At 42.5% G+C, this 16,115-nt stretch overlaps 1 protein-coding gene across 3 annotated transcripts in view; it reads right to left on the bottom strand.

Moving 5' to 3' along the window:
• Positions 1 to 16,115, bottom strand: part of TMEM131L (transmembrane 131 like) — a 170,946-nt gene that overhangs the window by 48,575 nt on the left and 106,256 nt on the right. For all 3 annotated transcript variants that reach the window (XM_043902648.1, XM_043902649.1, XM_043902650.1), the window contains 7 exons: positions 5,663 to 5,740; positions 5,312 to 5,465; positions 4,010 to 4,068; positions 3,577 to 3,685; positions 1,689 to 1,779; positions 1,004 to 1,157; positions 276 to 446 (listed from right to left, as the gene is read on the bottom strand). In XM_043902648.1, coding sequence (XP_043758583.1) covers positions 276 to 446; positions 1,004 to 1,157; positions 1,689 to 1,779; positions 3,577 to 3,685; positions 4,010 to 4,068; positions 5,312 to 5,465; positions 5,663 to 5,740 — 816 coding nt within the window. The remainder of the gene's footprint in view (positions 1 to 275; positions 447 to 1,003; positions 1,158 to 1,688; positions 1,780 to 3,576; positions 3,686 to 4,009; positions 4,069 to 5,311; positions 5,466 to 5,662; positions 5,741 to 16,115) is intronic.

Genomic DNA, 16,115 nt, shown 5'->3' with positions numbered 1-16,115 from the left:
GAAAATGAGATCTATCGACTTGTAATGCCTTATTTCACTTGAAAATTACTTCATGTATTACTTTATGAAAACCAAAATCTGTTTTCAAGTAGATTTCCATACTAAACAATTTATCATTTATGACTGGCCTGGTAATATCCATTAATTTCTTAGACAGCCTTAGAAAATACGAGGTCAACTGCATCAATAAAATCCAAGCACCATAAGGTAAGCTAATAAGAAGAAATAATAATTATTACAAAAGTTATAACACATATGGAGTGTGTAAACAATACCTTGGTGGGCGGTGAGTAAATCTGAAGAGGTATTGCAAAAACAGCACCTATGTTTGTAGTCAAAAATACATGGGTGAATAGATTTATGGCAATGTCTTTAACAGCAAGTTTCAAAGAAAATATTTTCCAACAGCCTGGAGGTAGAAATAAAGGGCCAGTGAAATTCAGAATCTAAAAAGAAAAGAAGTAAGAGAAATTACTTTCCTAACTAATGCTAATTGTGATTAAAATCATCATACTGTGTGATATTAAAGTTCTTCTATACTTTAAGAAATAAAATGTTACTCAATTTTTCCAGGTCAAATATTGACATATTTTTCTATAAATAATAGGTTTCATTTAATATTTAACATGCAACTGTTTTTAAATTTCACAAAAGTAATCTTGACATGTTCATAGCCGGTATTTTACCAAAACCTACTATTTTATCATGAATGAGGCTTATTTTTACTAAATGTAATTTTCTTAGGATAAATTATAATTTACAATATTTTTAAATAATGCTAATAACAAATATCTCTAATGGAATATATCCTGGTCGCTTTGAGCTCCTTGAACAATAGTTTGAAAAAAGAGAGAGACTAAAAGTAATTCTGAAAATGTTAAAAGAAACATACTTGCTTTAAAATTTGTAAATGAAAGGGTTTTATAAATAATTAATTTCATAGTATTTGACCTTAAACAAAGCTTAAAATAGGCTAAAACTTGAATAAAAATACCATATGTACCTTTAAAATGTGCTTGGTCTCCCTGGAAACAAACACATCATTTAATACAACACCATGGTCAAAATGGTTGAGGTACCACATTGACCAAAGCCCTGAAGCATTCTCGTGATTCTCTATGTGAAACTGGGTTGCAGAAGGGTCCATTCGAAAATACCTGTGAACACAGGCCAGGCATGCCATCAGTGCCGCGGTAGAGACAACCCGAAGGGTGAGAACGAACCTCTAACTGCAAGGCAGCGGTCGCATGTAACCCTAACCTAACCTAAGCAAAACACAATCGTTGCATGAAAGCATCACAGAATGAGTGTCAGTGCCTTCTCCAGCCTTCCTGCCCACAAGCGGAGCATCTGAAGGCCCAAGGGTGCAGTGTGGCCAGCACCAGGACAGCTCAGAGAGGCCACCAGGCAGAATCCAGGCCCCGAATGTATCTCAGATATGTGGTGGGAATATGCTTTCCTCCTTCCACACACGGCTGCCTGCCCAGATCCAATCCACCACCTCCATCATTCAGCTTCCCCTTTCCCGCCCTGCAAACCACCCTTTCACAGCCTGCTAGCATTGCTAACTCGGGGAAGGCAAGTCCAGGGAGAGAATCACGCAAGTATCACTTATGTTGTTAAATCACCCCTGGGCTGGGTCGGGGCAGGGAACCAAACAATTCCAGGGAAAGAGGAATGAAACCCACCCTTGAACCACAGGGGAGGAGAGGCAAGCTTTTAGTGTTGGAGTGTTTTTTTTCTGTCTGTCTTCTCTCACCCCACTGTCACAGGAAGGAGCTGTTGGGAGGCAGAAGGAAATAAAGGTGAAGAATCAGTATCTTTTCTTTCATTTGCCCAAATGAAAATAACTGTTTTATTTATAACATTTTAATTACGCCACACTTTTGTCTCCATTAAAACTGTGCATGAGATATAAATGGTAAAATCCTTTCTTGAACACTATCTTTTCTCCTTACTGATTGATTGTCAGTTACCCAGAACACGGTACTACCTCTCATTGCTAAACCAACTTCTCATTTCTTCTTTTGGAGGAAAAGAGAGAATCAATGCTTTGTGGCTCTCCTTTTGTAAAGATCTTAAGAGGCAAGATTGAAGGCAGGAGGAGAAGGGGACGACAGAGGATGAGACGGTTGGATGGCATCACCGACTCAACGGACAAGAGTTTGAGTAAACTCCGGGAGTTGGTGATGGACAGGGAGGCCTGGCGTGCTGCGATTCATGGGGTCATAAAGAGTCGGACACGACTGAGTGACTGATCTGAGCTAACAGGCAAGTCCTTAGGTCTGCAGAGACGACAAAAGTGAACAGTCGAGCCCACTAGGGTGTGTGAAGAGATGAGTGTGGAGGTGTGAGCCAGAAATGAACAGGTCAAACAAGATCACGGAGGAGCCTCAGAACCAAAGTGGAACCTCGCTGCCAAAACACTGCTGATTCATCAAGCACCCATATGTGTTCCTTGAGCCAGGTCAGGACACCATCACACTGGTACTGAATTCTTAACTCTGATACTAATACCTGACTTTTTTTATAGCTGTATGTTAATATATGTTCCCCTCCTAAAATTCAAACACTAACAAAAAGATGTGAAAATACAAGTCTACCTTTCCCTAGACAAGGGAACAAGTGGCAGCAGACTCCCAAGCATCCTTCCAGTGCTCTAACACATGCAAATGCACAGGGACCCTGAGAACCACCCTGCTGACACTGCACGCCTGTGTATGAGTCTTAATACCTAAAAAGGTCTAGTCCCCCATCCCCACGCAGATGAATTACAATTTAACCAATCTCCTGTTCTGTTGCCACAAACAATGCATATTTCTGTTATTACAATTCTGAATATATACAAGTGTATCTCTCATAAGATACACTCCCAGGATAAACTCCAAGAGAAGTAGAATTCAGGATCAGAGAGCATACATGCACATCTTAAGTTTTCAGAGAAATTGCCAATTTTCCCTCCCAAATAGCCTGTATCAATTTATACTCATATCAAAAAATCAGTGTTGTTTTCTTTCTAGTCATTACTAACACAGAATACTAACAATCTTTTTAATCTTCATAGACCTAAGTCCTAAGTTATATCTTACTTACTGCTTTAAATTAACATTTCTTTCAATATAAGTGAGTTGGGTCTTGTTTTCAGATATTTAACATGCATTTCATTCCTTGGTAGAAACCTTCTGAACTATAAACAAGACTGAGGATAGGACTAGGTTAACATTCAATAGATATCCTGCATGGCATTCTATACAAAGAGACCAAACTGGGGATGCACAACCCTACCTGTAAAAGCAGTCCGTCCATCACACATGTACAACCTGGCCTTTCAAACCAACTGAGTTATGATCTATAAACTCAATATCCTACTCACGTGGCATCATAAAAGCAGCACACCACCAGCTCTTCCATCAGGTTACCTCTTAGAACTATTAAGGCTGTGGAATTGAAATGAAGCCCATTCACTTCCTAAAGCCTTGCCTAGGCTGTAGCGGAGTCATCACAGAAAGAACTAGAGTCACAAGAACTAAATAACGAAAACAAAAAGACAGTCGCCAACATTTTTAAAATCTGTACCTCTGCAAGTAAAAGAAGCAATTTTTGTAAAGTTCGTTGTGGAAGTAGGTAGGAGCACTGGTTCAAACTGCAGAGACAGGACATCTCTCTGGGAGAAATGATGTACATCCTGTAACAAAAATAATCCACAATACTGCTCTTAGCGGGGTGGAGGCTGATCCAGGTAGAATCAACCCTGTTAAAATGGCTGAGTAGCTCAGACTGGCATAGATAGCAACTGTTCAGCAGAAGGGGTAATGACATGTGCTATTCTGTAATAGCACGAAGGGGTGCACACAACCTTCATCTAAATATGGGCTCAAGCAAGGGAAAACAGGTTTCAATGGAAGCAAAAGGTAACAGAGACAAGTGTTCTCTCACAAATCCTCAAGTTCTGTCATCAAATATACTCTTGTAAGTTTAAACTATGCTTTACACAAGTATTTAAAATTACCTGTATCCATATAAGGCTGTTTCCCGAATGTAATATATACATATTCACTGCCGAATCATCTGTTCAAAAGAATCAAAGTAATGAGACTAAAACAAAGGGCCATCTCATTCTCACATTTTAACACTGAAGTTAAAATATCACGCAACACACTTCTATTAAAAAATGCAACTCATCTTCCAACACTAAAATTGAAATGAGGAGCTGTTTTCTGTTGGGTATTCTTTGAAGTCACAAGAAAAAGGACTCTGGCAAAAAGACTGACCTGTCAACACAGGCTCTCTAATGATGAGCTACTAGCAGAAAAAGTCTGAGTGTAGGGTCACACTCCTAACTCCGTTTAGATGAAACTACCCAGCTGGACAGCTTCAAATAAAGCTGAGGTCTCCTACTGACCAGAGAGCCCCTCATTTCCTTACTTGACAACCACACTTGGGAAGAATAAAACCCTGGATCTCAGGATGCAGGCTTCCCTTGAATCCTCACCAACAGAAATGCTCCCCATGCTCTAGGAGTCTTCTCTACACTGATGTCCCCCTGGCCATTCTGGGAACCAACAGAAACTAGGAACCCCAGCACAGGAAAGCTCTCCTGCTGGCCTGCGACTACTATAATCAATTCCGAGGATGGGAAAGCAAACCGTGTCTGATCAACAGTTAAGACAGCCAATGTAAGACTGTATTTTGGTACCAGAACAGTATTGACAACCAAGGCCGACATGATAAAATTCATGGACCATATGTCCTCTACAAAATCTCTTAAAAACTTAAACTGATAAACAAGGTTATTCTTGCTAAGTAGGATGCACAATTTCAAAGGTGAAATTTATAGACAGGACACTGAAATTCACAGTACTCTAACTTGTCAGGCATCCAGAATCAAGCCATACCAGGAACACACCATCAACTATGAAAAATACAAACAGCATGACTTGGTCAACTGAGCTTCTGCAAATCATAAAACAGAACCAAGACACAAGACTTAAAATCCTGCGTGAATATTTATATTAAGACTGTAGTGCCCATTTAATTTGTTCACCATCTTCAAAATGTCAAGAAAATTATTTCTCAGGAAAACACAGAATGGTTTGCTGTTGCCACTTAATTTACTGTAAAATAATACACCCTTACTAGCAGACGTACACTGAAAACTAGTCACTACTGCAGTGTATTAATAATGAAAGCAAAATCTCTTTGTCTTGGATTGCAACAATGCAATCTGTGATCTATAAGTAAATGATACAGAAAGATGATGCAGGTGAATCAAAATATATTTTAACAGAAAAGTTTAAAGATTCTGCCATACCTGAGCTCTCAGATTTATCTGTAGCTACATAAATAATAGAGAGATGATCTAACAAATCTTGTGTGTTTTCTTCAAATTCTTTTGAGGTGTTTTCCATTGTTACAATTATGCTCATCTGCAGCCGTAAAACATCATCCGATTCCACATAACAACTCTGAGATTGGAGGGATGGAAAAAAAGGAAAAATTCGGAAAATCAATTGAATTTTTTTATTTCAAATTTTAAGGGGGAGAAGCACTTAGGGGAAAAGCATATGCATTTATGCAAAGAAACATGCTGTTTTATTTTTTATTTCTAAACAAAGAGGCAGGAAGGAAGGCAGAAAGAAAAACACTAAATTTTTAATTTTACCTTTAGTTGCTGACACACTTTATTATGTAAACTGCATTCCAGTTGCACCTGCAAGAGGCTAGAATTAGTGATTTCCGCCTAAAAGAAGAAAAAGGAGGGAAAGAAATTACAAGGAAGCAAAAGTCTCAATCTACTATCAATAGTAAACAATCTATCACTTAATCAGAAATTAGATTTCTTCATTTTATTCATTCAACATGTATTTGAGCCTCTGCTAAATGTTAGGCAAAATTCTATTTGCTGGGAATGCAATAGTGAATAGGACAGAAAAATCTCTTCTGTCACTGAGCTTATATCTAATGGAAATCACAAGCTCTCCCATGAACATGAAAATTCCTGTTATGGCAATAAGCAGATAAATATGTTCTAAATATACAAAGGAACGCTGTCGCTTGGCATTTCTTATATTTTCTGAACATTCTGCTCCAACACAGGAGCCTGCTCTTATTTGAAAGTAGGTTCACTCAGTTCAGTTCAGTTCAGTCACTCAGTCGTGTCCAACTCTTTGTAACCCCATGGACTGCAGCAAGCCAGGCTTCCCTGTCCATCACCAGCTCCCAGAGCTTGCTCAAACTCAAGTCCATTGAGTCGGTGATGCCATCCAACCATCTCATCCTCTGTCGTCCCCTTCTCCTCCCACCTTCAATCTTTCCCAGCATCAGGGTCTTTTCAAATGAGTCAGTTCTTCACATTAGGTGGCCAAAGTATTGGAGCTTCAGCATCAGTCCTTCCAATGTACATGCAGGACTGATTTCCTTTAGGATTGACTGGCTGGATCTCCTTGTAGTCTAAGAGACTCTCAAGAGTCTTCTCCAACACCACAGTTCAAAAGCATCAATTCTTTGGTGCTCAGCTTTCTTTATAGTCCAACTCTCACATCCATACTACTGGGAAAACCATAGCTTTGACTAGATGGACCTTTGTTGGCAAAGTAATGTCTCTGCTTTTTAATATGCTGTCTAGGTTAGTCATAGCTTTTCTTCCAAGGGGCAAGCGTCTTTTAATTTCATGGCTGCAGTCACCATCTGCAGAGCCAATGAATGGTTCTGATGCCTGGCTCTCATCAGTAGAAGGAGCTTAGATGCTGTGACAAAACCATAGGAGAAGGTCCACCATTCAACTGGCTATCATTTTTAATAGGTAGAAGAGAGGTGGATGGAAGAAACAAAAGTATATGAAAAGATCGCAGAATTTCATGAAGTTCAAAGATCTTAACACATGGGATGATATCGAGGAAATGCAAAGTCAATCCAGGCATATGGCCATTTGGGTAGGAGGGTGGGGGCAGCAACAGCGAATACACAGCAATGTCAGGCAGCGCAGCACGTGAATCTAAAGGATTCCCGCTTTTGTTGAGTCTGACATGTCTGGCACAGTGATTATAAAGAAGGCACGTGGCTTGGCAGTCTCGGTCAGAACACCAGAGAATCTCAGCAAGGCATGAAGGCATTCCCCACATCCTTGGCTGACTCACCTGGGGGTACATGTCAATTTACTCCAGGAGGATTTCGTTTTAAATAGAATCACCACAATTATGTTTAATTTGTTAGATTTATAAGAACTATCTAAGTATATTATATAAAAATACATCTTTAACTACGTCAACTGTCATTCAGCAATTAATGTACAAAACGAGAATAAAATATAGCTGATCCTCAGTTCCGAGGAAGCAGACTGGAAGGAACATGAGCATTCTTGAGATTGTGGTCCCTGTGGGGGCTCCTGGATCCCGCCCAGTGCAGATGCTGAGGGACCACTGCATATTATACTTTAAAGTATGGTAAAAATAATTAAGGGGTTGAACCAAGCTGGGCTTCCCTTGTGGCTCAGCTGGTAAAGAATCCACCTGCAATGCAGGAGACCTGGGTTTGATCCCTGGGTTGGGAAGATCCCCTGGAGAAGGGAAAGCCTACCCACTCCAGTATTCTGGCCTGGAGAATTCCACGGACTGTATAGTTTTCCATGGGGTCGCAAAGAGTCGTTCGTACACGACTGAGTGGCTTTCACTTTCACTTAACCAATCTTGTAAATAGGACCAAACATTTAGCCAAGGCTTTTTTTAAAAGTAACTGCTCAAGCTACCAATGGTATTTTTCACAGAACTAGAACAAATAATTTCACAATTTGTATGGAAATACAAAAAATCCCGAATAGCCAAAGCAATCTTGAGAAAGAAGAATGGAACTGGAGGAATCAACCTGCCTGACTTCAGGCTCTATTACAAAGTCACAGTCATCAAGACAGTATGGTACTGGCACAAAGACAGAAATATAGATCAGTGGAACAAAATAGAAAGCCGAGATAAATCCATGTACCTATGGACACCTTATCTTTGACAAAGGAGGCAAGAATATACAATGGAAAAAAGACAACCTCTTTAACAAGTAGTGCTGGGAAAACTGGTCAACCACTTGTAAAAGAATGAAACTAGAACACTTTTTAACACCATACACAAAAATAAACTCAAAATGGATTAAAGACCTAAATGTAAGACCAGAAACTATAAAACTCCTAGAGGAGAACATAGGCAAAACACTCTCCGACATAAATCACAGCAGGATCCTCTATGACCCACCTCCCAGAATATTGGAAATAAAAGCAAAAACAAACAAATGGGACCTAATGAAACTTAAAAGCTTTTGCACAACAAAGGAAACTATAGCAAGGTGAAAAGACAGCCCTCAGAATGGGAGAAAATAATAGCAAACGAAGCAACAGACAAAGGATTAATCTCAAAAATATACAAGCAACTCCTGCAGCTCAATTCCAGAAAAATACATGACCCAATCAAAAAATGGGCCAAAGATCTAAACAGACATTTCTCCAAAGACAATATAGAGATGGCTAACAAACACATGAAAAGATGCTCAACATCACTCATTATCAGAGATATGCAAATCAAAACCACAATGAGGTACCATTACACGCCAGTCAGGATGGCTGCTATCCAAAAGTCTACAAGCAATAAACGCTGGAGAGGGTGTGGAGAAAAGGGACCCTCTTACACTGTTGGTGGGAATGCAAACTAGTACAGCCGCTATGGAAAACAGTGTGGAGATTTCTTAAAAACCTGGAAATAGAACTGCCATATGGCCCAGCAATCCCACTCCTGGGCATACACACCAAGGAAACCAGAATTGAAAGAGACACATGTATCCCAATGTTCATCGCAGCACTGTTTATAATAGCCAGGACATGGAAGCAACCTAGATGCCCATCATCAGGCGAATGGATAAGGAAGCTATGGTACATATACACAATGGAATATTACTCAGCCTTTAAAAAGAATTCATTTGAATCAGTTCTAATGAGATGGATGAAACTGGAGCCCATTATACAGAGTGAAGTGAGCCAGAAAGATAAACACCAATACAGTATACTAATGCATATATGTGGAATTTAGAAAGATGGTAACGACAAACCTATATGCAAGACAGAAAAAGAGACACAGATGTACAGAACAGAATTTTGGACTCTGTGGGAGAAGGCGAGGGTGGGATGTTCTGAGAGAATAGCATTGAAACAAGTATATTATCAAGGGTTAAACAGATCACCAGTCCAGGTTGGATGCATGAGACAAGTGCTCAGGCCTGGTGCACTGGGAAGACCCAGAGGGATGGGATGGGGAGGGAGGCGGGAGGGGGGATTGGGATGGGGAACACATGTAAATCCATGGCTGATTCATGTCAATGTATGGCAAAAGCCACTACAATATTGTAAAGTAATTACCCTCCAACTAATAAAAATAAAAGAAAATTTTTAAAATAGTAACTGCTCAAGAGAAACACCAACACAGTATATTAACGCATATATATGGAATTTAGAAAGAAGGTAATGATGACCCTATATGCAAGACAGCAAAAGAGACAGAGATGTAAAGAACAGACTTTTGGACTCTATGGGAGAAGGCGAGGGTGGGATGGTTTGACAGAACAGCACTGAAACATGTATATTACCATAGGTAAAAGAGATGCCCAGTGCAAGTTCTATGCATGAAGCAGGGTACCCAAAGCCGGTGCTCTGGGACAACCCAGAGGGATGGGGTGGAGAGGGAGGTGGGAAGGGGGTTCAGGATGGGGTGACACATGAGCACCTGTGAGTGATTCATGTCGGTATATGGCAAAAACTACCACAATATTGCAAAGTAATTAGCCTCCGATTAAAATAAATTAATTTTTAAAAAGTAACTGCTCATATCAGTTAAGATTTAAACAGTAATATCATCTGTAAACTGAACCTCAAATCTCAAGGAAGAGCTAGATTTTTAAATTTGTCCTTCTGTGAGCCAAGTCCCACACCAAACACATAAACAAAGCAAGCCCATCTACTCCCTGAAACTGTTAACCAAGCTCTAAGTGACCGCGCGTGTCCCAGTCCAAAGGGAGCCCCTCTTCTGCCCGAGCCTGCTCCCCACCTGGCCATGTCCTGGCATCTCTCTGTGCCCTTCGGCGCGTCCGCTGGCTCTCCCGCCTCCGGCACCGACGCTACAGTCGCTGCAGGTTTGGTCTCTGTCCCCTGCCCTCTCACCAGACACGCCGCAGCCACCCGTGCTTATCTCATTGATGCAGGCTTCTCTGCACGCCCACACGTGAGCCAGGCTGCGGGCCGCGCCTGCACCCCACTCCTCACAGCACTGTTTAAGCCAGAAACCTGGAGACCGACCTCCCCGTGCCTTCTCGCTCAGCCTCCCCACAACCCAGCACCCAGGTGCAGTGAGCGGACGCATTCACTTCCCTCCATTCCTAACACACACCCTAAGGATCAGGTCAGTGTACTGTGCCCAAAAGCCAGAGCCAGCCCGTTTTTGCAGATAAAGTCCTGCTGGAACATGGCCACGCTCTCTCTTTTGCAAACTGCCTATGGCCGCCTTCAGGCTAGGACGGCATAGTAGAGTCTACAGCCTACAAAACCAAAATGAAAAGGCCTGTCTGGGCCTTTACAGAAAAAGCTGATGGCCCTCTGCCCTGGTGGGAGGAAGGAGGAGGGGGCGGGCAGGCTGGCACAGTAACTCCCTTCCTGTCTCTGCGCGTCTATGTCTGTCCTCTCCTCTGCACCGTCCACAATGCATCAGGAACGAGTTTACTAATACACAAACCAGGTCACATCACTACCTGCTCAGAACCCATCAAACTTCCTGCTCAGCCAAAGCCCCAGGTCCTTTACTGCACCTATAAAACCCGGGCACCTGCCTCTTCTCACCTCCGTCTTTATGCTTCAGCTTCATCTACTTTCTGCTCCACTCTGCCATCAACCTCTGAACGTGCTGTTTCTTTGCCTTGAACTCTCATTCCCAGCCCACCCTCTGTTCCACCTAACTAAATCAGATCCATCTTTCATGTCCCAGCAAAAACACTACTCTTAGGGAGGTGGTCCTTGACACCACCACGGGGGTAAATGCCAGTACTCACACTCAGGTCATAGGTCATGACACTAGAGCAACCTGTTCAAGGTCTGCCTTCCCCAGCAGACCGCAAGCACCCTGTCTGATGCTTTTACCACACTGTCTACCACTTAATCTGCACTCAGTAGACAGCTGATGTCAGAAGAGAAGTGGGTGCACAGTCACAAATGCTCGCTCGAAAGGTGCAAGTCTGCTAGCGGCAAGACACTAAAAACAAACAATGGCTCTAAAATAAAAGTGCATCGAAACCTGGTATTTGGCACGTGCTTCTGATCTGAAACTTTCCCCAAAAAAGTTTAAAGAGAAACCCATGTCAACACATTTACGACTAGGTTGGGTTTTGTTTAACTAACCTACAACATTTTAAGTATAGGTCTTAAACTGACAAGGCAATTTTCTTGCCTAAAATATTTCTTCACATGTTGAAATAAAGTTAAAAGTTCAAAATTATTACTTTGAGCATGATTAAAAATCCTACCTGCACAGTGATTTGATGTGATTTTAGAGCCCACTATTTTGTCATTCTTGGTAAATTTCTGGATGAATGAATTTATAATTTACTATGTTAAATAAGATTCATCCATCAGTTGGAAACATAACAAAAACAAACTATGTCGTTTTACTTGCTGAACAACATATTTCAGAACCCCACAAGGGGGAGTGCCAGCACCTCCAAACTGCCCTTGAAGATGCAGACTTTTCTCAAAGAGAAATTTAAATGTTCATGTCTCTTTCCCGAAAGAACAAAAGTATTGCACTCTTGACTTAAAAAGGGAAACTATAACCAAAACATGAGCCACTTGGGGCACCCACTGGCACACTGGGATAATAAATTCTCTCTGAAAGAACCCCAGCTGAGAACATTTGTTTTGACCGCTTACGCAGAAGTGTGCCTAGGCAGGTTATAAAAGAAAAACAAAAGCCTATTTTTTTTTTGAAACCGCCCACATTATTTTAACAAATTAGTTCATAAATTTCACAGTTAAAAGAAACAATAACTCCTCACCAGGTTTCACATAAGTGTATGGTATTATTCTCTTTTAGAAGGTGGGAAAAGATGCAGTCTGCAGGACTTAAATGACTTATCAAAGGTCCCCAAAGGTTAGCTAGTGGAAAAACAGGGGGAAAATAAAGGCAGTTCTTTTTTTAAGTCATCAGTACTTTTTCCATGTAAATCTGAACAGGTCATGTCTATTTCTCAGGTACTTGGAAGCCTAAAAATTCTTCAACATGAAAACATGTCTTAGAAAACCACACCAAGAGAGAATGTAACTGTCAAGAAAATAGCTCTGTTAAGATGCCTTTTGTATGGCATGTATTTCCAAGGTTTTGTGGAGAAGTGGTCTAAACTTAGGGAATGAGATGAAAGAGAAAAAGATTACCTCCCTCTACTTGCTTAAAAAACTGGTCTTTGTGTACCAGGCCAGGGGCACAGGGTGATCCTGGGGGGCTGTGTGCACTCAAACAGGAAAGAAAACGATGGGTTGAAAGTTCTAAGTCATTTGAGATGATTTTCATTAACAAGAATAAACCATACCCTGACAAAAGTATAGGAGAGTCTATAATGCATTAATTCAGACAGAATGAACAAGAGACTTGAAATTATAATGTTCCCATTAATGCTCACACATGAGAACTTCTCACTTAAAGAATATAATGTATGAAATATAAAAGAATTACTTGGATAAATGCCAATTACTTAGATAGATTCCCTTTCATGGTTTTTCCCCACATGTATTAACTCTTTTTTAAACATGTTTATTTGTGTGGTTGCACCCCATCTCAGTTGCACCATGCAGGATCTTTATCTGCAGCATCAACGCTTAGTTGCGGCATGTGGGATCTAGCTCCCTGATCGGGGATCAAACCTGGGTTCCCTGCATTGGGGGCCCGGAGCTTTAGCCACTGGACGACCAGGGAAGTCCCCCTTTCACAATTCTGAATGCTAAACTGTAGAGGTCTTACACAGGTAAATCTCTTCTGCCCACATGTGTCTTTGGAACACAGAGCCCATATAAGTCATGTGACCATTCCAGCCAGGGGCCCACTCACACGCTGCTATATAAAACACATTCCATACATGAGATGATTTTGTATAAAATGAGTACTTTCAAAAAAAAAAAAATGAGTACTTTCCTGGCCCCTTCTACACAGCACTCACGCTCTTTAACCAAAATTCTAAATTAGTGTTTCCTATGTAGCAGACAGGCTTAGCTGACTCACCAATAGGTGATGCAGGGTTAACTGACCCTAATATTCACCAGCCCTCACCACCACCACTAACCTGGTTTTCAAATACGTTTCAATTTCAAAATTGAAACAAAATTTACTTACCTTGCCAGGCCCACTCACTAAAATATCTGTAAAATCCTAAGAACTGGCTGAAATGAGTTTTTTATTTATTTTAAGGGAAAAGGGTTCAGCACACGTATCATATTTTTCCTTACCCACATCGTTTTAGAAAAGGCAGTGTGGCCAAGTGACTTTGCAGTCAACACAGATTCAAGATGAAACCCGACATGAAACCCATATATTCTCTATGAGCCTTTTCCAGGACTCAGCTTTCTCTTGCATAAAGCAGCAGGAATGGGCTCACAGCCATGTCAGCAGTGTTAAATGAGACACATGTGCCAATCATAGTACACCAGACCCTCAAAAGGGAGCATTTGCTTGTTTATTCACAATTAATGCCTTCAATTAATGAAATTCCACAACAAGTGACTGCAATGCTTCTGGAAAGCATTTTCTCCACGTCCAAGCTGTTAGAAGGGGGACCTCCCTGGTGGCCCGGTGGTTAAGAACCCGCCTTGCAACGCAGGAGACGCGTGTGCGATCCCACAAGCCTCAGCGCATCTAAGCCCGTAAGCTGCAACCAAGACCCAGTGAAGACAAATCAAGGATTTTTTTTTTAAGTTGTTAGAAAAGAAACTGCTCTCCCCCAAACCTTTGGTTTCCAAGAGAAAGGACTTTTTTTTTTTCTTAAATGCTTCAAATTCTTCTTGTCTTACCTCATAATTGGTTCAGAACTCAAGAAAGGAGAGAAAAGTCATTTGCTGCACTCCACCTCCCATTGCCCCACCCCTGAGATGTGCCAGGAATCATGGAAGACAAAGCGCAGTGTGGAGAGCAAGCGAATGCGGACCACGAAGACGTCCGGGGTCGGGGGGTGGGGGGGGGCGGGGGACCGAGCGGCAGCCGCCTTCCCTGCGCACCGCTCCTGGCGGCAGCCGCCTTCCCTGCGCACCGCTCCTGGCCTCTACCGCCAGCAGAGCTCCCGCAGGCGGGCTGGCAGCCTCAGGGCTGCGCTGGGCTTCCACCGCAGCAGGTCACGCGGCTCAACCCAACGGCACGCAGCGACCTGATACAACTGGCTGATGCCGGGCCGTAAGCAAAGGCAAGGGAGCCCAAAGGCCTGGCCCCGCACGAGCTGAGGAGCAACACCACGCGGCTGTGGCCCAAGCAGGCACGCAGAGGGGGCTGCGAGAGAAAGGGTGTCTCCGTGGGAGACGCTACGGTGGTTCCCCAGCAAAGCGAACGCGTAACTGCAGCATGGTCCGGCGGGCCCGCTCCTGGATTCACGCCCGAAGAGACGGGAGCGCTACAACAGGTGTTTCTACACCTGGATTCACAGCGGCAGTGCCCCCAGCAGCTAGAAGGAGACGACCCAAAACCCACAGACAGGCGAAAGAATACACACGGCGTATACACAGGAGGGAATTCTGACGCCTGCTACCTTACGGCTAAACCTTGACGACACCTGTGCTAATGAAATCAGTCAGTCACAAAAGGACAACCTTTTAAAACAATCTTTATTGTACTTTATTAGAATTTAAAATCCTTTTTTTGGCTGCGCCACACGACATTAAGGATCACAGCTCCCGGACCAGGGATCGAGCCCACACCCCCGTGCAGTGGACGGCAGAGTCCAACCGCTGACTCCAGGGAAGCCCCCGAAAGGACAGAAGCCGTATGAGTCCACGCGTGCGGGGACACGCGACAGTCAAATTCGGGACAGAAAGTGGAATAATGTTTACAAGGGACCAAGGAGGAATCGCTGCTTAATGGGGGGCAGGGCTTCAGTTTGGGCAGACAAAAACGTTCTGGGGCGGATGGTGGTGATAGCCACACAGCAGTGTGAGTGTAGTTCATGCCACCGAACTGTACACTTAAAAACGGTTAAAATGGTAAACAAACTGGGGGGAACACCTAGTTTACCACAGGAAAAGGGGGGGGGCGGGGAGAAAAACAAAACAAAAAGGTATCCAGAGTCAGGGCTCTCTTCAATACAAAGAGAGCTTCCAGAATACGATCTGCTTCCAAGGCATATCTGAAGGAAACTGTGCTGAGTCCAACACCAGGCAGGCAGCACAGACAGGCTGCTCCAAATTCTGTTCCTTTTTATGCATTATCTTCACGGCCAGGAGTCAGAACTGTGAAAGGGTTTGTTTACTTTCATGTGGTTGGTCCACAGACTCAAGAATTCCTGTCTAACTCACTGGCCCCACAGCTAACAACTGTCTAAATGCCTACTGCCAGATTTTCAAGATCCAAAGAGGTAGATACATCCAGGGGCAGCAGCTCTTATACAAAGAGAAGCAGTAAGGGTATTCTTATTAAAGAGACATGCTGTCATATTGGGTTGAGCCAGAGAAGCAACCTAACAAAAGTACTGCATGTGTGAAGAAGGCAACCACTAAGGGCTGTTCTTAGAACGATCAGGCTCACTCCAGAAATCAGAGAGGTTAGAGAAACATTCTCATTTTCCTATCAGGACAAGAGGAACTAAAACAAAACAACAAAAAAAGGAAGGCAGACTGATGAAGCAGGAGGAAGACAGGGCTGCCCTTTGGAGAAGGCTGACACCTTTGGGAATAACCAGACAAAGGTAGAAAAGGAGATGATGCTGCCTGGTTCAATGGACAGAGCCAGAGACAGCCTGGAGTCGAACTCAAGTGAAGGAGCTGTATCTTTGTGCTTGCTTGAGTTTAAAAAAAAAAACAAAACTCCCCTACTAAAGGAAGACAAGCAAGATCTTAGAGGACTGGAATTGTT

Source organism: Cervus elaphus, chromosome 5, assembly GCF_910594005.1.
Source record: "Cervus elaphus chromosome 5, mCerEla1.1, whole genome shotgun sequence".
In the NCBI taxonomy this organism is placed as follows: Eukaryota; Metazoa; Chordata; class Mammalia; order Artiodactyla; family Cervidae; genus Cervus; species Cervus elaphus.
Note: the sequence above shows the minus strand (reverse complement) of the source record. Positions and strands in the feature narration are given on the sequence as shown.